The sequence below is a fragment of the Hibiscus syriacus genome, unplaced genomic scaffold (genome assembly GCF_006381635.1).
Source record: "Hibiscus syriacus cultivar Baekdansim isolate YM2019G1 unplaced genomic scaffold, ASM638163v2 tig00110776_pilon, whole genome shotgun sequence".
NCBI classification, from domain to species: Eukaryota; Viridiplantae; Streptophyta; class Magnoliopsida; order Malvales; family Malvaceae; genus Hibiscus; species Hibiscus syriacus.
The window spans coordinates 341,321-367,165 of NW_024062857.1; the positions used below are offsets into that span (position 1 = coordinate 341,321).

Sequence of the window (25,845 nt, forward strand, 5' to 3'; positions counted from 1 at the left end):
TCGTATGTTTGAGTAGAGACTCAGTGGATTGAGACTGTATGCGCATTATGTGTTTCTAATTCCGACATGGATTTGCTGCACTCTTTTTACTCTCATTAGGATTAGGAGTGGTTTTTAATACAACCCTTGTTCACGTCTTGTTTTGTACGAGTACTCTTTTAATACAATACAAAACACTCTATTTCAAAAAATAATTAAATAAATAAATAAAACAAACCCTTGATATTCAATTTGGGTAAAATGTTATGAACTGAAAATCGAATGATGCTATAAAAGATCGTATTAAGGGGACTGTCGAAAGATACTAAATAACTGTTAGTCGAATTTTATTTTAATTATATTGTAAAAATATGAGTTTAAAGAAATTAAGATGGTCTAGGGATAAGATATGATATTTGTTAAATCTTTAACTACGACTGTTTTCCCCTTGGATTCAGTATTTCTTACTAAAATTTTCTTTTCTATTTTATCATCTTTTCTCTATTTCTTATACTGTTATCACTCAAGATTACAGGAAAGTTCATTACATAAACCCTTGACATGCACCGAGATTTATAGATCCGTTTCAGACAAATATTTTTATATTACTTATTTAAAGTTTAAAAATACAAATAGTTTAATGTTTTTAAACGATTTTGAATTAATCTGTTTTTTAATGGAATAAAGTGTGCTCTTATATTTGTTTATATTTATGAATGATTTACAACCACTAAATTAATCGATTCTGGATTGAATTGATTCGATTAAAGACCATATTAACAAGGAACCTAAAAAGAAATTCAAAAGCCATAAAATAACTTGTTCATCCATCTTTTTTTATTTCAATTTTTGGTTTTTAAGCGGTTCACAATAATTCTTCGGATTTCCAATTTTATAGAAGGTTGAATCACTAGATCAACCGACTCTCAATTGAATTGGTTCGATTGATTAAATTAAAGACCATATTAACAAAGAACCTAAAAAGGACTTTCTCATCCGGTTTTTCCAATTTCAATGTTTGGTTTTGGTTTTGAAGTTGCTCACAACACTTCTTCAAATTTCCAATATTAGACAGATGAACCCCCATACCAGCCGATTCTCGATTGAACTGGTTCAATTGGTCCAATTACGACATTAAAATTTTAGCGTCTTTGACATGACAACCCACATGATAATTACGTTACATTCAAAATCGGTTGAGAGCATCATCCAAATAGCATTGAGTTCGACACATACATGTATCCAACAGTGACATGTACCGGAAAATCTTTTGCGAATTTGAAAATGGGAATGGCACCATAACCATTGATGGTTTTGCTGCCCCTTGAAGTATCATTCCTTGATTTATTGAAATGCAATCTAGAAACAGAAGGGGTTACCAGAAACATAAACAGACGGGGTTTCCTTGGTTCCACTTATCAGGGGAAACCAGAAACAGAAGGGGTTACAGTTACTGAACTCTACACTGAATGTTCGTATCGACGATACAAGAACAAGAACACGATGTGTAGCAATAGAAACAACTAAAACATAGTTATTTATAAATACCACGAGGAACAAAATGGTAACAGACACCAAGCAATGGTTTGGAGATAATCATTGATCTAAAATATACATTTATATCTATATATAATCTTAGGCACCAATACGATGATAAGAAGTTGATTGGGTTAAATAAGATGTTCATGGTAGTAAAATGAAACAAAATGAACGCAAAATTCTAACCAAATCCTCCTGATTTGTCAGATAGGAAATGTAAAAATCAAGTATCAATCTGAAGAAGATCAAGTTTAGAGTTCGGGAAATAGAAGACTGACCACATGTATCGCCATAGATGTATTAAACCTGAGTCTGAATCTTCAATGCAAGTATTCTGTGCATATGGAGATTGCTGTTTTCCTGAGAATTCATCAGCCATGCCCAATCAAAGAATGGTTTCGATATGCAAGATGGAAGAAAGCCCAGAAAGAATGCTCATATTTTAAGCCCTTCACTTCTCCTCTATCTCAGTGACTTCCTTTTCATTGTTCTTTGCCTGTGTGTTGTTTTGCATTTCAAGTAACTTCTGTTGTTCTTCTGTCTCTTGTGCTGTAACTACATTAACTGCTTTCGGCTTATTGCTTGTAGACTGCTGATACATAACCCCACCTACCATACAAATCAAGAGCCCGACAGTCCCCACAATAGTCGAATGTTTGTCCCAAATGACCAAATTAATCACAACAGTCAATAGCTTGTTAACAATACCGAGAACGGTGAAACCTGTAGCAGAAATTGCCCTTCGGCAAGAGAAACCAAAGAAAGATATAGCCAACCCGAATAAACACGACAAGCCCACAGGCAAAATCACTTCAAAAGTGTGCCAATCGGACTCATCTGATATTTCATGCTTTATCTTTTTCAACTCCCCCATTATTAGTAGCTCAAGAGGAAACAATAGGACAGCCTCGAGATTATTGTACAGGACAAGGCCCCATGTATTCAGACCAATAGTCATTACCACATGTTTTATGTAAACAAAATCTATAGACATGCTTACCAAGTATGCAACAGCCCAAGTATAGGCAATTAAAGTGAACTGGTAATCAGTAAGAACATAAAGAACACTACCACCGAAGATGGTGGCTAATGAGATCCATGTCTTCAATGAAGGCCATGGCTGGTGCAAGAAAAGAGTTTCTCCCATTGCAACAAACATAGGAACTGCTGATCGGAAGACGATGAAAGTGTCAACATTAGCATGTAGGAGGAGTTCACTATTGGTAAAGAGAGAGAGGTAAAATATAACGGCTGCAGGTAGGAACCGCCACATAGTCAGAAGGTCAAGCCGATCATGCTCAATGACCTTGAACCATCCACAGATTAGTACACCAGCTGCACTTGTTAGGTACTGCAAAGCAGTTAGTGCACCGGGATAAGGAAATTTCATGATAGCCCATTTGTTGATGATGGAAAGAAGAGAAGCTGAGATGCAGTATCCTGCCGCTACTCCATAGACAGATACTTGCTTTAGTACACAACTATACCATGTTTCTTGGGCTTCACCAGAGGGAGCTAAGACTTCAGGACCATTGTTCACAGGATCCTCCACATCCTTAGACATCTAAGGGCAATAAAAAGGTACAATTTTATTACTAGGTCTAACTATTAGCAAGTACATATAGCGTACACATCTATATCCCACGCCTTCCAATCCCTCACTGATTGAACCCACGGCAGGAGCAGGGAAACTTATTTTTCATTTAACATTCAAAAGTGAACTAAATTAGGCAAAAGCAAAAAATTATAAGAAATGAAGCAGATTCATGATACTGTGATTGACATCTTCGCCGCAAGGTTAACATGCATAAAATGTAACATTAGTTTTATTTTATAAGTAAATACTGGAGCAGAAGGAAAGATATCAACATGTCGAGCAACCATTTTGTGTACCAACAATCAGACTCATCCATGACCAAACAAATCTTTTATGCTGATAAAATAAATAAGTAAATTTTATTCCCAGACTCATGCCAATATACAAAGGGAAGTATTCGGCTAAAAAAAAGAGTAGCAGCACCGCAGAAGGTCATGTCATGGGAATCACCATTTAATATAAAAATGATAGAGTTGGAGACAAACAAGTAATGTGGTTATCATTGAGGCTACAAACAAATCAAAATCAAGACCGATAGAAAATGCATCAAATTTGGACACAAGCACTAAGAAACTGAAATTGATCTAAATTAAAATATTTTTAAGCTTTAAAGTCCAAGATAAATAGCCAGAACCCAAGAAATTGTCGACCCTGAAGCAAACCAAGGCTCTGAAAGAGAATTTATTAGATATAGCACTCAGTTCACTCACGGCTATATTCAGATAAAAATAGAAGGATATATGACTCTAGTATTGTCACTATTTTGGGTACCAATACTCTTAACATAATCATGTTCCATAATACCCAAATCCAATAACTGCCTAACTAATTTTTGAATCTTGCCACCTAAATCCCACCCAAATTAGATAAGCAAAATGACTAACCTTGTTACATATCCAATCTTTAGACGGCATTGGTTCAACAAAAAAGAATAAAAGGATCAATAAAAGTAAAAAATCGAACTCTACAATAAACTACATTAAAATCTTTCAAAGTTCAAACAGAATACAGAAATTAAAAGAAAAACTGAAGCTAAGAATTGATGCAAAGAGAAACAAACGTCAAGCTGACAAAGTTGCTGAAATTATATTTAACCTCCAAGTAAACACGAATAAATAAAAATCATAAAACATTTTCAAGCTAACAAATAAGAAACAAACATTAGGCATGCAACAATCTGCAACGCTTAATACAAATATGCTGACTGAAACTGAGAAATACGTCGTATATCTTTAATCCAAATTGATTAGAACCTTAGGAGAATCACAACCCAAAAGCTAGCTGCTAATCAGGAGACTCTCGGTCCGTATATACTCCCAAAGAAATCGCATACTCTCATATGGAATTCAAGCCCGAAACAATGAGAAATGGAAGAAATGATTGCAAAAATAAAATGTGGATTTACATGGAAATAAAGAAAGCAAATCTCTATTTTCATCAAAAGAAAACAAATCTGAGAGTCGAAAAACATCATATTTGCTTAAGATTATGGGCTGGAATGGGTGTGGACAATATATTGGCAGAATATAGCAAAAACCCAAAAACCAAGAACAGGGAAAGGTAACAACAACCCAGATGGAAACTGCAAGTTTAGAACAAATAGAAGTGAAATAATGCAATGACTAAATGAAAAAGAGAGCGGTTCCGTTTCCAGATGTGCCGAACAAAGAGATGAAAAAGGAAATAGAGATTTACAAAGAGAATATTTTACCTGCTTAAAATTGGAAATCTTCAATACTCTTTAGTGGATCTTGAAGTGCTGCTGCTAGCGACTTGCAGAACTGCTAATTGTTTGTTTTGGTTTTCTTCCTTTCCTAATGAATCTCACTTTCACTAATTTTCATTTTCTTTTCATTTTATTTTAAGAGTAAACTATACAGATGATCCTTATATTTTCTGTCTGACCGATTTTGGTCACTGGTTTAGAAAAAGAATGATTTTGGTCCCTTAAATTTTAATCCTTTATCCGTTAACTCATGTTAACTCCTTCACGGAAGTATTACATTGTAATTAAAAAAATTTAAAAAATATATGTCTTCTTCTTCACATTTATTACAAGTTGCAAGCAAGTTAGTCATAAGTTCTTCCCCTTGCTTCCAGTACTTCAGCCATGCCCCAAACATAAATTAACCTCCTCCCATGGACAGTGCCAGCATCAAAAGAATGAAAAACGAGATCTTCCAACTATTTTCAAGCTATGTCACGAGCTCAAAGTTTGAAAGTGAAACTATTACTGCTAATTTTTATACCAATCCAATACTTCTTGGCTTGGATCTTAAACTCGATAGATGCCCACTTTGCCATGCACTCGGAGGTACAAAAGGTCAAAATTTAGTGTTTTTATATGAATGGTTTGGAAACTGCCAACTGCCTAATCAAAGCAATTAATATTTCAAGGGGGGTTTTTGCTTTAATATGTAGGTATAATATGTTCTTGGATAAATAGTCTTACCCATGGGGTGACCCAACAGTTTTGTGTTTACTGAATCTTCAAGCTTCACCCACATAAACTTTCTGCCACTCCTGATGCACCCACTCTTTGTTATTGAAGTACTTCCTTTTCTAAGAATATCTCTTTGTATCTTGATTGCTTGTTGCATTTCAGATTTCAGCCTATCAAGATTACTTAGGGACAGTGCATCGTATGCCACCCCAAACTGCTTCGAAGTACACGTGCCATCTGATTGCATGAATGATTCAAGCAGCGTAGTAACCCCATATACCTTATCTGCTGCTGAAACCCTTGAAGTATAACCATGTAGACGCAAGAAACATTTGTAGAAATCATTAAGTCCGTATTCAGGCAAACTTTGTTCAATTTAATCTTTCATCTTCTGTTTTACTTCATGATTCATGTACTGCTGACAATCCACAACCGCAAATCCCATCCTTGCAAGAAGAAGCTTTGGCTTCTTCATACCATTATCACTCCAGGTCTTCAACTTAGGGGCAATGTATGAGGAGCACAGCATTGAATCAAATAAATTCCACTCTCTTAACAACATAAGTCTTGGTTATTTTACCCATGGACAGTGTCAGCATCAAAAGAATGAAGAACGAGATCTTTCATAGGAGGTTTGTATTTGGGGTGTGATTGAAGTACGGGAAGCAAGGGGAAGAACTTATGGCTAACTTGCTTGCAACTTGTGATAAATGCGAAGAAGAAGAAGAAGACACATATTTTTTTAATATTTTAATTATCACGTAATACTTCTGTAAGGGATTAACAATAGTTAACGGTCGAATGACTAAAACCAAACAGACCGATAACATAAATGACCAAAACCAGTTTTTTAATCTGATGATCAAAATCGATCAGACCGAAAACATAAGGATGATCTGTATAGTTCACTCTTATTTTAAAACAGTGATGATATAATATGATTTGGGAAGAACTAGCCATTTGGTTTTATTCCTTTCATTTTTTGAGGGGAAGATTTGATATTTTTAAGATGATTAAATAGTTATTTTAATTTTAATTTTTTTTTAAAAATTTTGGATTTAATAATTCATTTTTAATATAAAAAGTCTATAATATTTTATTAAATAATTAGTTTAATATTTATTCATATTTTGAAAAATTTTATTCTTAATGTTTCATATTAAGATAAAAAGACTTATATTTTAGAGTGTGGATCATTTGTTGACTAACGATTTCTATCTACGAAAAGACCTTTTTACCTTAAAATAAAACATTGAAGGGTCAAAACTTTACCAAAAAAATATGCCAAAGTTAGTACTTAATCAAATGTTATGAGCATTATGTTCTTTAAATAATATTTAAAATTCGAATCATGACATTACAAATGAAATAAATTGAGTTTTGAGAATTACTCTGTAATAGTCAAATCAAATATTGATTATACCAAAAAAAATTTTAAACTTGATATCTTAACCAATACTTATTAGGGAGTTAAATATATTACTATTCAGAAATCAAATTATGACATTTTAAATGAAATAACTTGATTGAGAGAATCACTCTTATAATACATCTTTACGGTATTCGATATGAATCATTCAACCAATGAATCGATTATACCAATTTTTTTTTAAACACGATATCTTAACCAATAGTTATTAGGAGTTAAAATATGCTGTCATTCCCTGTACTTTTAAAGTTAAAATTTTAACCTTCTTGTTTTTCAATTTAAGAATCTTAATCCCATCATTTACACTTACAATATTTTCTATCAAAATTTATCAATTTGGCATGTTCATTTATATTGACAAAAAATACTAATGATGTTATTGAGTGAACTCGAATTTTAAAAAGTATAAAAAATAAGAGGATTTAATTTTAAGTTTAAAGTATATAGATCAAGTCTTAAAAAATTTATCGAAGTATAGGACTAATGTATTTTAACCTAAAAATCATTTAATTTCAAACCTCAGTAGATCACGTAATTGGACTCTTTAATTGATCTATGTAACGTCAGACCACTAAATAAAGAAGTTACTAATATACGTCAAGAGCCATGCCAAAATACAAGATTATATGTTTTAAGTTCATGCGATGGACCATAGATTCATGATGCAGGATCTATACACCAACTTATGTTTGTCACCAAACTTTAATGGAATCAATATCACATGCAAAAGCAACTGTAAAGATATTACCCGCTAAGAGTACATCAAATTATTATTTGGCTTCAAGTAGAGTATCTGTGACGTCCGAAGGGGCGATGAATATAGCAGCCTTATCTATCTCCATAACCCCAACAACAAAGTGATGCAGCTACTTAGATATTGGATCTTGGCTCTTCCGAGTATAATAAACTGTTCCAAGACGGGTTCCGTGGGAGAAAAGTGTCCTGAAAAAGGGCAAAACAAACATATGATCGAAACATATAGACTTCTGAACCACAACATAACCAGTACCAGAAGTATATACGGTTCAAAGGATCTAATCAGGATGTCAAAGCGCATCCAAAGGAATCTAATTTCCTCATCAAGAAAGGAACATCTGCACTTTGTAGCAGAAAGGGGACCCTATTTAACAACTTATCGGACCTATTAGCAAATGGGAACTCTTGAAGTTATTGAAGCAACTGCATCATCCAACGACTCAAAAAATGTTAAAAGAATGTAGTTTTTCTAGATGAAAAGCAAATAATTGCTACAATCCAACAGTATAGTCAACTATAAAGTAACCATTTAAAAATCTAGCCCCCCCCCCCTTTCGTGTTATACCCATGCTAAGCTTAGTTGTATATTTAACAGAATACACAAGTCTAAATTTTACATCAGAAAGTGTTAATCACACAGCCTCTTTTATCTCAGAAAGTATAGTTTGCTCAATTCTTGGACTTCTTCCATGTATTCTTCCATTTCTCTCCCTCCAATATGGACCATATCATGTATATAAAAGCATTTCAAGCTATCCGTAAAATAATAGATAGCAATGCTTTGCCTTTCAATTTTGTCGAAGTCCATTGCAGCGCTCATAGCCATCCCAATACAGGTCTTTGAAGGCCATATAATAACAGAATATTCCTCCATATTTCCTTTGAATAGTGACAGCCAAATATCATTTTTTGCAGACACCAGAGAGCTCATAACTCTATACGTAACATAACATTTTACTCGACATTTCTGCATACATAGGCTAACTCGTCTAGACAGGAAAGCATACAAGATTGTTTTCTTATTAGGAAAAAAATGGAATTCCAAACCTGGTATTTGAGTAAAGGATCATGGACCAATCACCGAGTTAAATAGTAAGAATTTCCTATCCTGCTTTAAAAAAGCAGGGTTTTTTTATAGGTAATTTAACTTGTAAATGACTATCATTAACCATGACACTTTCTAAGTAAAAACTACCCTATTTTTTGCTCAAGTCTTGGATATTATCATCAAATTAGTCACTTTGTTTAATAAACAAAAAAGACCACAGCATGTCATCATATGGTTTAGAAGTATGAAAGATGATCATGATCTAGAAAGCATGGGAAGAAGCTTTTGTTATGCAGAATCTGCTTACCCAGATTCCAATCTCAATTAAACATTTGATTTGAACAGAAGACAAGCATAGGCAACATAAAAATGCTAATGCAAAAGCTGATCAGCAACAGGGATGCCGAAAAAGGACATGTAAGCAAACAATAGATGGCTAAACAACAGTGTTTTAAGCCTGTGGTCGAAACTGAATAATGTGAGGAAGAAAGCATTTGGATTGAAAAAGGTAAAATTGGTTTGTGTAATTCAATTGATCGAAATTTCCATCTTAAAAGTTTGAAAATTTTCCCTCTGAAGACTCTAATCCTTTAGTAATCAAGTTTAGTTCTAAATAAACCAGAGTTCCTAAATCATACAAATACAGTAGCAGTAAGCAACGTTTTAACCTATCCTAAAATATTTCACAATTCATCGGATTTTGAGAACCAAAACAAGAATATAGAAACGCAGGAGCCAAATCCAACAGTTAAACAAAAAAAACCCATGGAAAGAAACAGAGAGGGAGAGAAGGGACTAACGGAGACATAAGAGCAAGAAGGGATGATCGATAAAGAGTGGGACTTGGCATGATTGAAGGCAGCAACACAGAGATGAGAAGCCAAGCCCAAGCCTCGCTTGGAAGATGGGACGAAAGTGTGGACGATGTCCATTACTTTTCCGTCTTGTCTCAATACGTATTCGACGTAGGCTTTCTTGTCTTCTGTCTCGAACCTCCTTTGGGTCTCGTTCCACGTTATGTTTGGCTCCACCGGGGAGCTTCCTATTGCACTGCTGGCTGCCATATCTCTGGTGGTCTCCTCTTATCTCTTCTAGTGTTGTGATTCGGTGTCCCTTGGTGGATCTACTGATCTTTTTTTTAGGCAATGCTTTGTCGGAAGGAAGGATGGAATAATGAAATGTGGCAGCTTTGGTGTATATTACGCGCGTAGATAAAAGACAAACCGTTTCATACGTCAAAGTTGGAAACTGGACTTACCTGGCGCCTGGCGTTAAGATTTTAATGGAACCGTGATTAAGAAGAGCACAACAAGGAGGCCATAGATTGTCTCCTCCATACAGCGTTTTTGAAGTTCAAAATTTAAATTACTATCTTTTGTATTCAGAGTTTAGACAATCTCTAATAGTGAATTAACTAAATGGTGATTCCACTGTCTGTCAAATGACAAACAAAATTTTCATACTACAACCTATCTATTTCTCTTAAATTTCTAGTTGTATCCCGTTCTTACCCCGAATTGTAAACATCGCAAATCCATTTCGGCTCTTCTCTGAACTCGCATGATTCGATGACACAAATGATGAAGATGAGGATGAGGACGGCGGTGTGTTTCCGTCCTTATTCAATGATTGACCATGAGAGTCAGCACTAACTCTTGGAGACTCTGGATCTCTTTTGGGTGAATAGCTTTCATTAGAATGTAATTTCCAAGGTTCTCCATCACCAGCTTGGGGCATCAATGATCCTCCTCTAGAGAACTCCGGTGTGCTTGCGGCATCGATTAAGAAGTCCTCAAGTGTTGCAAGAGATTTCAATTGCTGACTAAAAGATGCTATTGTTTTTTGCACTCAGCAAGTTTGCCAGCTGCTCCTGCCATAGGGTCTCGTTACTCTTAGAGAGATGTAACATATATTATAATTAAACTATAGATGGTTTAAGATGGTGTAAATGCATGATGACCAGAAAAGTTACCTGTTTTATCTTTGATTCAACGATATAGTTTCCAGTTTGCTGGAGCTCAGCTTCCTGTTGCTTTCTTGAGAGCTCTTCTTCCGATTCTTGACACTTCTCTGAAATTTGTGATGAAAATACCTTTTCCTTTTCAACTTCTGTTTCTGATGAATCGACCTCTACATACGTCATATGAACCTATGCTTTGATGCTAATGAGTTGAGACTTGATAAGTTGCTTTGATGCATATGTGTTAACTGAAACTTGCTTCAACATGGTCATTTCCTTTTCAATTTCCGCTTCTAATGAGTCAATCTTTGTGGACATTCTCTTTGCATCTGTTTCCAAGGTACGGAGTTGTGACTCAAGATGGTGCTTAGCTTCATTCGTCATACAAAGCTCTGTTCTCAGCTCCGACAATTTCGTTCTCAGCTCTGACAATTTCGTTTCCATATCTCTCAACTGTAGTTTCGATGTTTCAAGATGTTCTTGACTTTTGGCAAGAGTGATTTCTAGTTCAACCTTCTCAACTTCCAACTTTTCTAACTTCTCTTCAAGTTCTGCAGTTCGATGAATCATGCCTTCAAGTTCAGCCTTCAACAAGTTAGCACCATCATTTGATTGTCTCACGGTAGCTTTTGATTCAAGACACTGATATTCTCTCTCGGTTTCAGGCAATGCAGCGAGTCGCTCCATCTCAAGAAAATCATCCATTAGATCAATCTCAATAGAACTGGGATATTTCTGTTGGTAACCTTTTCATTTTTGAATTGATCAAGTTCAGCAATTAAGGCTGAGGCCCATGAATCTGATTGACTATCCGTAAGGTATTCAACAAAGCATGATTGGCAACCTATTGCTTTAACTCTTCGGCACTCGGCCTCAAGCTTCGCTACCTTCTTTATGCCCTCCAAGTGTTGTGTGCTCGCCGTTTCCGCTGCTTGGGTGCTTAGGTCTCTTTCAATTGTTCTGAATTCTATCTCTTCCAAATATGATGAGAGCTCATGCTTGAGGGCTGAATTTTCCTTCTCCAAAGCTTCAATCTTATGCCAAAGGTCAGGACTGAAGTTAGCAGATTCGGCTTTATTTTGGAACTCAAGCAACCAGGTCTCGAGTTCAAATTTGGTAGTTTCCCAATCCCGAGTAGTCTTTGCTACGACTTCAACAACCTTATGCTCTAGTTCCTCTTCTCCGTCTTAGTTGCTTGACACATTCCTTGAGAGCTCCATCAAGACGGCTCATTCGATCCTCGAGTGTTGAGTTTTTCTTAACTACATCCTCAATCTTTTGCTTTAATACCATTACTTCATTTTCAGCCTTCTCCCAACCTGAGGTCCATTTGAGAGAATTAACTAGAATTTATTGCAAAGAGTATAAGAAAATGAAGATGAATGTAAGAAAGTTTGGTCACATGTAAGTAATACCAGCATTGAATTCTTCAGCAACTTGGGAATGTTGCTTAACCAAGTCATCTTTGACACTAACATTAACCAGGGCAGCTGATAGTTTCTCCGTCAAGCTCTTACTGTCATCGTTAAAATCTTTCGAATTGGATGAAGCTTTTGACGATGCATCGGATGATTGCGTGTTACTATTAGGTGATGCCCTGATAGCCTCCTGCTTCAACAACTAATGATTAAGATACCTTGAACATGAAGAGCAAAGCAGCTCGGACTCTAATCCGAGAACAAAAACATATAAATTTTAGGACGGGCATGTGCAACATTTCATATGTCCTTTCGAATAATTTAAAAGAAATGAAGAGTCGGAGTAAGATAGACCAAACCATAAGGAAAAAAACAAAGATTCACCCACAAGGTTCACTTCCACACTTACAGAAAATGAAACATTCAAGCTTTCTGGATACTTAAAACTGGTCATTGTTAAGGAGTAGGCTATCTGTCCACAAACCTGATCATCAGAATATCTTTCAGAATTCGAAGATATTGATCGAAAACTCTCGGTTTCACCAGACTCGTCTTAGAAGAATTCTTATTCCCCAACCATATTTGGTTTTCCATGGCAAATTCAATAGTCCAATACCAATCAGCTCATCAAAAACTATTTATCTGCACCAAAATAAAGGGCAAAACTGTTGCGGAATGCGGCTATCGGATAGAGCAAAATCATAACTAATAATTTGAGAAAATAAAAATAAAGATAAAGAATACATAAATTTTACATGGAAAACCCCTAAATAATATAGGATAAAAACCACGGGCAGCAATATAAGAATTTCACTATGAGAAAATAAGAATTACAACTTCTCTCGATCTAACAAGGAGAAAACAATGACAATTCTCTCTAAATTCTCCAGTATGGGGAGAAAGCTAGAATGATTTAGGATGGTTTTAAAGCTAAATGGGTTAGAGTATTTATAGTTGAAGTTTAAGGACTAATCTTGTAAATACCCTAAAGTATAAAGACTAAATATGCAATTTTACCATCCATGAAATTCAACAATTTCTGCCACTTTTTGACAATTCCTGCACCCTTTTTTTCGGTGCTTTCGGTGCATGTGATTTGCACCAATTTTCAACAATCTTCCACTTGAAGATTTGATTGAAACAAGCATATCTTTACACCATTCTTTCTACCTTGTATCATCATCTTACTTACGTCTCTGACAGGGGATCGGCACCAAATAAATTTATCAGCATTGATTGCCTTCGTCATGAAATCTGCTATGTTGTCTTTGATATGAATCTTCTGCATATCTACCGTCCCTTCTTCCACCTTTTCACGAATGAAATGGTACTGACTCGTATATACTTTGTCCTTGAATGAAATGTTGGATTCCTTGCTAGATGCAAGACGCTTTGACTGTCACAAAGCAGAGAGACATACTCTTTATTGTGCCCAAGCTCCTCCAATAGCATCTTAAACCAAATTGCTTCTTTATTGGCTTGTGTAGCTGCTACATATTCTGCCTCTGTTGTGGACGTAGCAACAACTGACTGCAATTTTGAAACCCAGGTTACAGCTCCACCAGCAATTTTAAACACATATCTTATAGTAGATTTGATTTTATACAAATCCCTTGCATATTCAGAATCGACATACCCATTGATAAGTATGTTTGATTCTCTGTAACATAATGCAATATTTGAGGTCCCTTTGATGTATCTCATGATCCTCTTTACTGTATTCCAATGCTCTTTGCCTGGATTCGTCATGTACCGACTAACCACTCTCACTTCTTGTGCAATGTCTGGTCTTGTGCAATGTCTGATCTTGTGCATATCATAGCGAACATTAAACTTCCCAATGCTGATGCATACGACACTCAAGACATCTCCATCATCTCTTCTTCACTGCTAGGACTCATACTGGAGGATAATTTGAAGTTAATAGGAAAAGGGGTAGAAATTGGCGTACAATCTTGTATGTTGAATCGTGACAAGATCTTCTTCAAGTAATTCTTTTATGAAAGCCAAATCTTCCTATTACTTCTATCTCGGTGAATTTGCATCCCTAGAATCTTGTTTGCTGATCCCAAGTCCTTCATTTCAAATTCCCTAGCCAATTGTGCCTTCAATTCTTCAATATGATCTTTGTTGAGTCCTGCAACCAACATGTCATCCATATACAACATCAATATAACAAAATCGTTATCACCAAACCTCTTGAAATAAGCACAAGGGTCTGCATTAAGTCTGTTGCATCCAAGACACATAATGAATGAATCAAATCTCTTATACCAACACCTCGGCGCCTGCTTTAGACCGTATAGAGATTTGTTCAACCTGCAAACCAAGTTATTCTTTTCTTTTTCTTCAAACCTTCAAACTGGAGCATGTAAATCTCTTCTTCAAGATTTCCATGAAGAAAAGTTGTTTTAACATCTAGCTGCTTTAGATGTAAGTTCAATGTAGCATACATTGTCAAGACTACTCGAACTGTTGTTAGTTGAACTTCAGGAGAAAAGATTTCATTGAAATCAATACCTTCTTTTTGAGCATATCTTTTGACTATCAGTCTTGCACGATACCTCTCAACTTGATCATCACTATTTCGCTTTATTTTGAAGACCCATTTGTTACCAATTGGCTTCCTTCCTTGTGGTAGTGGCACAAGGTCCCATTTATTATTTTTATAAAGGGCTTTAGTTTCTTCTTGCATCGCTGTAACACCCCCAACCCGTATCCGACTCGGATTCAAGTCCGAAGTGTCACATTGACTTTTCAAAAACCTTTACTTGTATAAAATAGTGAGTAATTTAAAATTTATTATTACATATAACTTATTCAAAACCTTTATCAAACTATTCAGAGCTTATACAATATATTATCTTGAATACATGCCAACTAGAAATTTATGTATTAAAATACATATTATTCACCTTTCTTCTGATCTGACCTTTGGTAAGAAGAACTGACCTGTCTTGCTCCACATTGCTCTTTAATCTTCTCACTTTGGTAACCTACGTGTGAAACAATCACACGCTAAGTCGATGACTTAGTGAGGCAATAAACATAAAATATAAACTATAGCTTGTAATCGTGTATGAACCATTACTACTATCACTCATACCCTTATTCATATAACAAATCCCTGTAACACATATGCAATATATATATCATTACATATAAAAACATATGCACACATATATTCCTCACTCATCATTTCTATCATTAGCCTTATTTCACTATCCATATTATTATCATTTATATGTGTTGATCATATCCTCTTGAACTTAACCTTGTTAACCAACATATGCTTCGTGTAACCAAACAATACACATATCATCATATGACTCGTGCAATACACATATCAACATATATCACAAAAGCATATTTTTCACATGTAATATATTTATTGTTATATCTTTGTCTAGCCCATGTACATTTCTGAGAACTATAGATATGTGAGTTTATAGAGGTTGTGCACTAATGATATCACCACAGCTCGTATAAATTGTAACACCCCCAACCCGTATCCAACCTGGATACGAGTCCGAAGTGTCACATTGACTTTTCAAACATTTATTCGTATAAAATAGTGAGTAATTTAAAAACTTTGATAACATTTAACTTATTCAAAACGTTTACAAAATATATCAGAGTTCATACAATTTATATCTTTAGACTACATACCAACTACACTCTATAAACAGTACATATATTTTCTGATCTGACATTTGGTAAGGAGAACTGACCTGTCTTGCTCCGCATTACTCTTTACTCTTCTCAAAACCTACGTGTGAAACAATCACACGCTAAGTCGAAGACTTAGTGAGGCATAAAAACTTATAATGCACTTTATAACATATATCAATACATGCATGTTATGTTCTATCATGTTATACCAAATTACATGCTTTCTTCGTATCATATAAAGTCATATCAGATTAATTACAGTAAATACATACATACACATAACTCATCATTAACAGTTCATCATGTAATCACATACTTTTATGCTTAGCCTTTTCAATCAAACACTATACACACACAACATCATATCATTTCTATAACATTTATCATATCACTAACATATATTTGTTTATATATCTTGATTAGCCCATGTACATATGTGAGAACTATAAATATGTGAGTTTATGGAGGTTGTGCACTAATGATGTCACCACAGCTCATATAAATGCACCGAAGTGCCACATAGAATTGCACCGTAGTGCCGCGTAGAATTGCACCGTAGTGCCATATAATAATGTCCATAAGGACCACATATCATTCCTTAAGAATCATATACATATACTAGGGATCAAGTATGCGTCTCACCAGACTTCACACATGTTCCAAAGAATACATATATGTCCCGAAGGACCACAATGTCCCGAAGGACCACATATCATTCCTTAAGAATCATATACATATACTAGGGATCAAGTATGTGTCTCACCAGACTTCACACATGTTCCAAAGAATACATATATGTCCCGAAGGACCACAATGTCCCAAAGGACCACATATCATTCCTTAAGAATCATATACATATACTAGGGATCAAGTATGTGTCTCACCAGACTTCACACATGTTCCAAAGAATACATATATGTCCCGAAGGACCACATAGACCCTCAACTCTTGGCATGCCAACTATACCCCTAGCTCTCATGACACATAACATGGCATTGTCATTTAACAGTTCACATTACTTATTCATATCATTTCTTTCTGTCACGTACCACATGTACGTGTAATCATTGATCTTACAATCACATATTTCATATAGTCACTTGGCTTATTTCATTTCACATTGGGCATATCTCATAGCACATATCACACATGCGTATAATCATGTAACATATATAATAACCTATATCCATTTCATGTATCCATGCCCATATCAAAATCATAAATCAAATAACATTGTGTTATTACATACTTTGTTCCATAGCCATATATTTACATACCTTATACTTACCTAGTTTACTCTATTTCACACATAGTCACATAATCACGTAATTTACTTACGCATAGATCATTTTCATACCTAAATCATATAACACCCAATTCTTCCTCATAAAGTTATATGTTATATTCATATAATATCATATTATCCTATAAGTAAATACTTATCTTATGGTTTGGAATCATCATTTATACTCAATTCCCTTCACTAATATATTATTCTCATATTACTCTATAGTCTAATCTTATTTAACTCATCACCTTTCTCATGTAGTCATATAAATCTATCATATAAATTCTTATAATTGATCACTTATACTATTAACATGTATGGCCACTTATCATATAACCTATTTCACATTCCCATGCAATCATATAGACCATTCATATTAATTCCTATACTTATCACAATACATGTATTCACACAATCATTTAATACATATTGTAATATATATCACATATACCCAAATCAAACATATGCCTATGATCATAAATTAATGCATTATAATATAGGAAATAGACTCATCGCAAGTCTTATTTCCATTAAACATCATAAACTAACTTGTATGCACTCACCTGGCCTCACTAGTCCATTCCAATCTCTTATCTTCCCTTTTATCGATCTTACTTGCCAATGATTCTGGAACTCGTTTAGGCTCTGAATCTACATAATTATACATTTTAAGACAATTATTAGATACCTACACCTTGTAATTTGATACTAGCAACTTAAACGAACTTATTAAACACATATTCACAATTTTCCTTTAGGGGGAATCGGTTCCCTCCTGTGGGGGTATCGGTTCCCCCATGACATTCTGGAAATTTTATTCGCTTGAAGGGGTATCGATTCCCCTTGAATGGGTACCGATTCCCCTAGCCCAGAATTACATTTTTGAACTCGAAAATCCCTTCATTTTCAGCTCCATACCTCAAACTTCACTTCCCTTAATATTCCTAACTTTCATACACATAATTAAACTCGTTTCTAATCCATAATCACTTCCTTAAACTCAAAATCCTATCTTTTACATGATATTCAAGAATCATACTCAAATACCAACATGTTCTAACTTTAATTCTATCACCTTATACTTCTTAATTAGCTTGATAACAAGTCAAATCCAACTTCAAATTCTTATTATGACCTCTAATCCAATATTTCATTCAATGGCTTCTAACCTTTAATCTCCCTTAACTTACAATTCTTTGAGTTTCTACAACTCTTTTTCCTTCTATAATCTTTCTTAAGGCTTCCATAATTAAAACCATGCTTGAATTTGAAGGATTAATCAAGAGAAATTAAACTCACCTTAGCTTGGGCTCTTCACGTTGAAGAAGAAAGAAGAATCAAGAGTTATCTGGAAACTCTTGTTTCTTTCACTTGGATATTATAATACCCATTATCTATTATTTAATTATTACCTTTGCTCAATGACCCTTTTACCCTTTTAGTTCTCATTCACTTAATAATTCATCCTACCCAACATCTTTAATTAATTCCTTCACTTTTCGATTAATTGAATTTGATCACTGACATTTTAAAATCTTACACTTTAATCACTAACCCGGTATGGAGGATGTTACATAAATGCACCGAAGTGCCATATAGAATTGCACCGTAGTGCCGCGTAGAAATGCATCGAAGTGCCATATAAGGTTGTCCCTAAGGACCACATATTATTCCTTAAGAATCATATACATATACCAAGGATCAAGTATGTGTCTCAAAAGACCTCACACATGTTCCAAAGAATACATATATATCCCGAAGGACCGCGTAGACCCTCTACTCTTGGCATGCCAACTATACCTCTAGCTCTCATGACACATAACATGGGCATTAATCTTTATGTTATCAGGCATTCACATATACACATAGTCTTTTTATTACATTTTTATAAGATCACACGTAGTCAAGTAGTTCATTTCCATATAAATCACACATACACGTAGATCACTTGCACGTAGAACATCTTTATATAATCATATGATTCACTTTCACTTATCACATATACTTTTTCTTTCATATATCTCATGGCATATATCACATGGCTCTTTATTTCATTCTAATATGATCATCATATCACTTTGCATGGTTTTACATAAACATATATCATACCTTATTCATATATATATATATATATATATATCCGCAAATACATGTAAGCCCATATTTTCTTATCTTATAACTTACGTTACATATGCATGTAATCTTATGACGTATTGTTAAATAACTCAAATAACATTGTATTATTACGTACTTTGTTACATAACCATATATTTACATACCTTATACTTACCTAGTTTACCCTATTTCACACATAGTCACATAATCACGTAATTTACTTACACATAGATCATTTCCATACCTAAATCATATAACACTCAATTCTTCCTCATAAAGTTATATTTTATATTCATATAATATCATATTATCCTATAAGTAAATACTTATCTTATGGTTTGGTATTATCATTTATAATCAATTCCCTTCACTAATATATTATTCTCATATTACTCTATAGTCTAATCTTATTTAACTCATCACCTTTCTCATGTAGTCATATAAATCTATTATATTGATTCTTATAATTGATCACGTATACTATTAACATGTATGGTCACCTATCATATAACCTATTTCACATTTCCATGTAATCATATATATCATTCATATTAATTCCTATACTTATCACAATACATGTATTCACACAAATCATTTAACACATATTGTAATATATATCACATATACCCAAATCAAACATATGCCTATGATAATAAATTAATGCATTCTAATATAGGAAATAGACTCGTCGCAAGTCTTATTTCCATTAAACATCATCAACTAACTTGTATGCACTCACCTGAGCCTCACTAAGTTCCAATCGACTTTTATGTTTTCATCTCTTTCGATCGAATCTTGACTTGATAATCGTTCCAGGACTTGTTCGTGCTCTATATCTATATGATCATACATTGATACATATCAGTATCCAATTGATATACTCCAATCTATCATTTCGTAGACCAAAAGAAAGGTATAATTCTATTTCCCTTGAAGTGCATCGATGCATTCCTTATGCATCGATGCATAAATTGCATTCGATGTTTCCATTTTTAAGGGTGCATCGATGCACTTCCTGTGCATCGATGCACACTGAACAATTTCTGGAAATTTACCCTTGATGCATCGGTGCACCTTGAATGTGCATCGATGCACATAGCCCAAAAATTCCAATTTATGCCCGAAAATCCCCTCTTTTCAACTTAATTACTTCATATATCATTCCATTGCATATTCTTAACTTACTTACTCCTATTCAAACTCATTTATATTCATTTATCTCGTCTTGAACCTTAATATCCTCTCATCTTTATTAACTTCAAGAATTATACCAGATTTCCAACATGTTTCAAAACTCATTTTATGTAACACCCCCAACCCGTATCCCAACCCGGATACGAGTCAGAGATATTACATTGACTTTTAAAACACAACTCATTACAAATAATAGTAAAATACTTGAACTTATATTATGAAAAATACAATAATATACATATGGTAATATAAGTTTACCAAAATATTCAGAGCATACACAACTTAACTCTTTAATTACATGCCAACATCCATTTTCATAACAAAATGACCTACTGATTAAGTTGCTTCTGATCTGATAGTTGCAGGAGTAATGTTGTCCAGCTGTTTAACCTCGATCGTCTACTTTATCGATCCTACGTGTGAAACACTCACACGCTAAGTCATCGACTTAGTGAGGCAATATAATAATAATATCAATAAATATAAAGTAATTGCCAAAATGAGATGGGTTGCAGTAATAAGATGTATGTAAACAATGCAATAACCAAAACCATGTTTCTTACACATATACTTATCAAATTCACATTCATAAGTTCGCCTTAGTAAGTTCATTAGCCCATGGTACCATACAGAGAACCTAAGGTATGTGAGTATTGTGAGGTTGTGCACTATGTTGTCACCACAGCTCATATAATTGCACCTAAGTGCCACGTAGAATTGCACCGGAGTGCCGCGAAGAATTACACCGTAGTGCCATATAATAATGTCCATAAGGACCACATATCATTCCTTAAGAATCATATACATATGCCAAGGATCAAGTATGTGTCTCACCAGACTTCACACATGTTCCAAAGAATACATATATGTCCCGAAGGACCACATATCATTCCTTAAGAATCATATACATATACCAAGGATCAAGTATGTGTCTCACCTGACCTCACACATGTTCCAAAGAATACATATATGTCCTGAAGGACCACATAGACCCTCTACCCTTGGCATGTCAACTATACCTATAGTTCTCATTTACATAACATGGGCTTTCACAATATATCTAATTTATATCACGTAGACATATTATTTCCATACCTTTATCATATATCTCATATAACTTTTTCTTTCATATTCATGTCTCATAATGCATATGGTATGGATTCATGTCATATATCATCATATGAACTACGATCATGTATCAAAATATTGAATCTAGACTTATCACAAGTCTAGAACTGAATAAAATACATATTCATTCTATGCATATGCACTCACCTCGATTTCTTTATCTTTCCCTCGATTGATCCTACTTGTCGATGGTTCCGGAACTCGATTAGGCTCAATATCTACATAAGCAAAATTTTCAAGATGATTATCAGATGCCTAAGTCTTGAAATTAACCTCTAATAGCCTACCAATTTAAGGGATTGATAGTTTAGTCTCTCTTCTTTCTTTTCTTCTTTCTCTTTTTTTTTATGGGGGAATCGGTTCCCCCCTGGGGGTATCGATTCCCCCTAGCATTCTGGAAATTCATATTCGTTTGAGGGGGTATCAATTCCCATTGAATGGGTATCGATTCCCCTAGCCCAGAAATCCTATTTTGAGCTCGAAATTCACTTCATTTCAGCTTAAACCTTCATATTTTACTTCCTTTAATATTCCTAACTTCCATACACATATTTAAACTCATTTCTATTCCATAATCACTTCTTTAAACCCAAAATTCCATCATTTACATGGCATTCAAGAATCACACTAAATTTTCAAGGTGTTCTAATTCCAATTCTAACACTTCATATCCCTTAATTAACTTGATGACAAGTCAAATCTCACTTCCAATTCTTATTATGAACTCTAATATAAGATTTCACTTTTCTACTTCTTTTCTGTAATTCTTCATATACTTCTCATCTTGAGGTTTTAAAACAATTTAAACTTCCTTTAAGCTTAACTATTTCCTAATGGTCATGAATCAACCATAAATTCATCAAGAAATTCACTAATAAGAGAATCTTATCTTAGCTTGGGTCTCACGTATGAAGAAGAAGAAGAAAGAAGGAGATGACTCTGGAAGCTTGTTTTTAATTTCGTATACTTCCACGTGGTTAATATAATACTAACCCCAAAATTATATTGTTATAAAAAGACCATTTTGTCATTCTAATCTTCATTCTTTATAATTCAATCCTACATAAAATAACTCAAATAAGTCATTGAACTCTTCCATCATTCTACTTAAATCACCAAATGCTAAAACTTTACAAATTAATCACTAACCCGGCATGGAGGATGTTACAAATCTCCCTCCCTTAAGAAAATTCGTCCTCGAATTTTCAATAAGAAAAGAGATGGTGATATTGATTCCTCATATCCTCCTCACGCTCCCATGTTGCTTTCTCTACTTTGTGGTTATTCCATAAAACTTTAACTAATGGGATAGTCTTGTTCCTCAATTGCTTAACCTCATGAGCTAAAATTTGAATCGGTTCTTCCTCATAAGTCAAATCCGGTTGTACCTCGATTTCTTCTGGGTTTACGATATAGGAGGGATCCGATCGATATCTCCGAAGCATTGAGACATGGAATACATTGTGAATCTTTTCCATTTCTGGTGGTAAAGTCAATTGGTATGCTACGGGTCCCACTCTTTTTACAATCTCATATGGTCCAATAAACCGGGGACTTAACTTTCCTTTCCGACCAAACCTCAACACATTCTTCCATGGAGATACATTTAAAAACACTTTATCCCCAACTTCAAATTCAATATCCTTTCTTTTAAGATCAGAATAGGACTTTTGCCGATCAAAGGCCACTTTGAGGTTATGCTGAATTTCTCGAACTTTCTGTTCTACATCTTGAATTAAATCCGGACCAAGAACACTTCGATCTTTGAGTTCATACCAATTTAATGGAGTACGTCATTATCTTCCATATAATGCTTCATATGGGGCCATCTTTATACTAGACTGATAACTATTGTTGTAAGTGAACTCTGCCAGCGGTAAATACTTTTCCCATGATCCTTTGAATTCCATTACGCATGCTCTCAACATATCTTCCAATATCTAAATAGTTCTCTCTGATTGCCCATCAGTCTGAGGATGAAAAGTCGTACTAAAGTTTAAACGAGTCCCTAACGCTTCATGCAAAGATTTCCAGAATCTAGAAGTGAATCGATGGTCTCGATCAAGACTATGGAAACAGGCACTCCTTGCAATCTAATAACTTCTCTAATATACAACTCTGCATACTTTTCCATAGAGAAATCTGTTCTAACCCAGAGAAAATGCGCTGACTTAGTTAATCGATCAACAATTATCCAGATTGATTCTCTTTTGTTCGGAGTCAAGGGTAACCCCGAAATAAAATCCATCGTAACATTTTCCCATTTCCATTGAGGAATGAAAAGCGGTTGTAATAATCCTGACGGAACTTGATGCTCAGCTTTGACTTGTTGACATATCAAACACTTAGACACAAATTCAGTGATGCTTCGTTTCATCCCTGACCACCAAAATCAATCCTTCAAATCCATATACATCTTGGTTTTACCCGGGTGCATCGTTAACGGACTGCAATGAGCCTCTGTTAATATTTCTTTCTTCAAGTCATCATTGTCGGGTATTACAATTCTTCCTTTACAATATAGATTTCCATCTGACTTAATCTCAAAATCTTTAATCTCTTTGCTCTTTACTTGCTCAATTCTTTTCAAACATGTTTCATCTTTACTTTGCAATTCTCCTATTCGTTCCAATCATGCTGGTTTAAGGGTTAACTCTGTACAAAGACCACCGTCTCCCGTTAAAGATAATCTTGCATCCATAGCTCGTAAAGCTGCAAACGTCTTTATACTCAAAGCATCTGCTACCACGTTAGCCTTTCCGGGATGATAGTCAATTATCACATCATAATATTTTAAGAACTCTACCCATCTATGTTGCCTCAAATTCAACTCTTTTTGAGTCATCAGGTACTTCAGGCTCTTATGATCCATATATAAGTAACAACGCTCCCCATAAAGATAATGACGCCAAATCCTGAGAGCGAATACTACAGCAGCCATTTCTAAATCATGAGTGGGGTAATTCTTTTCATGTGGTTTCAACTGTCTCGATGCATACGCTACCACCTTCCCTTCTTGCATTAATACACACCCCAACCCGTTATGGGATGCGTCACTATATACTACAAAAATCTTGCCAGATTCTGGTTGAACCAATATCGGAGTTTCCGTCAGAATTCTCTTTAAAGCTTCAAAACTTTCTTGACATTCAGAAGTCCAAACAAATGGTACATTCTTTCTCATCATCTTTATTAAAGGCATCACTATCATCGAAAAATTCTTAACGAATCTTCGATAATACCCGGCAAGTCCAAGGAAACTCCGAACTTCAGATATATTCTTTGGAACTTCCCAGTCCATTATAGCTTTAACCTTCTGAGGGTCTACTCTAATCCCAACTGCCGAGATCACATGCCCCAAGAAAATTACTTCGTTTAGCCAAAATTCACATTTGGACAATTTCGCATAGAGATTTTTATCCCTGAGAATTTGCAAAACTAGCCTCAGATGTGCGTTGTGCTCTTCAATGGACTTCGAGTAAACCAGTATGTCATCAATAAAGACAACAACAAACTGGTCCAACTAGGGCTGAAAAATCCTGTTCATGAGATCCATGAAAGCAGCTGGTGCATTCGTTACTCCGAATGGCATTACGATGAATTCATAATGACCATATCTTGTTCTGAAAGCCGTTTTCGGAATATCTTTCTCCTGAATCTTCAATTGATGATAATCCGAACGTAGATCGATCTTTGAAAATATCGAAGCTCCTTTTAGTTGATCAAACAAGTCATCAATGCACGGAAGGGGATACTTGTTCTTGATGGTCACCTTATTAAGCTGTCGATAATCAATACAGAGACGCATTGATCCATCATTCTTCTTAACAAATAACACCGGAGCTCCCCAAGGTGACACACTTGGTCGAATAAATTCTTTTCCTAACAACTCTTGCAATTGATTCTTTAACTCTTGCAATTCTTTCGGAGCCATCCGATAAGGTGCCATTGCAATTGGAGCGGTTCCTGGCATTACTTCAATTTGAAATTCTACCTCTCTATCTGGAGGTAATTCTGGCAACTCAGCTGGGAAAACTTCAGGGAATTCTTGAACTATTGGAATCTCCTCTAGCCCTTTCTCTATAGCTCTTAAATCTATCACATTTGCAAGAAATCCTTGACATCCCTGTAGCAATAGCTTCTTAGCTGACATTACTGACATTACATTTGCTAAGGGATTAAACTTTTCACTGCTCACACTTATCTCTGTTCCTCCTGGACTTTTCAGGGTTACCTTTTTCAATCTGCAATTAACATCTCCATAGTAACGGGACAACCA

At 34.9% G+C, this 25,845-nt stretch overlaps 3 protein-coding genes and 1 pseudogene across 3 annotated transcripts; all 4 read right to left on the reverse strand.

Annotated features, from left to right (window-relative positions):
- Positions 1-1,679: 1,679 nt before the first annotated feature.
- On the reverse strand, positions 1,680-4,849 carry LOC120139810 (GDP-mannose transporter GONST3-like). The gene is made up of 3 exons (XM_039154938.1): positions 4,827-4,849; positions 1,945-3,082; positions 1,680-1,755 (listed from the first exon to the last, which is right to left on the reverse strand). Exon 2 carries the CDS (start codon positions 3,080-3,082, stop codon positions 1,970-1,972), a length of 1,113 nt encoding a protein of 370 aa, XP_039010869.1. The 5' UTR covers positions 4,827-4,849; the 3' UTR covers positions 1,680-1,755; positions 1,945-1,969.
- Positions 4,602-6,087, reverse strand: LOC120139836. The gene is made up of 3 exons (XM_039154956.1): positions 5,975-6,087; positions 5,599-5,857; positions 4,602-4,697 (listed from the first exon to the last, which is right to left on the reverse strand). The coding sequence occupies exons 1-3, from the start codon at positions 6,085-6,087 to the stop codon at positions 4,602-4,604; spliced, it is 468 nt and encodes a 155-aa protein (XP_039010887.1).
- Positions 6,088-7,642: 1,555 nt separating this feature from the next.
- LOC120139809 (acetyltransferase At1g77540-like) lies at positions 7,643-9,969 on the reverse strand. Its single transcript, XM_039154937.1, has 2 exons — positions 9,592-9,969; positions 7,643-7,929 (listed from the first exon to the last, which is right to left on the reverse strand). The coding sequence occupies exons 1-2, from the start codon at positions 9,853-9,855 to the stop codon at positions 7,858-7,860; spliced, it is 336 nt and encodes a 111-aa protein (XP_039010868.1). The 5' UTR covers positions 9,856-9,969; the 3' UTR covers positions 7,643-7,857.
- A 269-nt stretch (positions 9,970-10,238) lies between these two features.
- LOC120139845 lies at positions 10,239-12,763 on the reverse strand (annotated as a pseudogene).
- Positions 12,764-25,845: the final 13,082 nt, after the last annotated feature.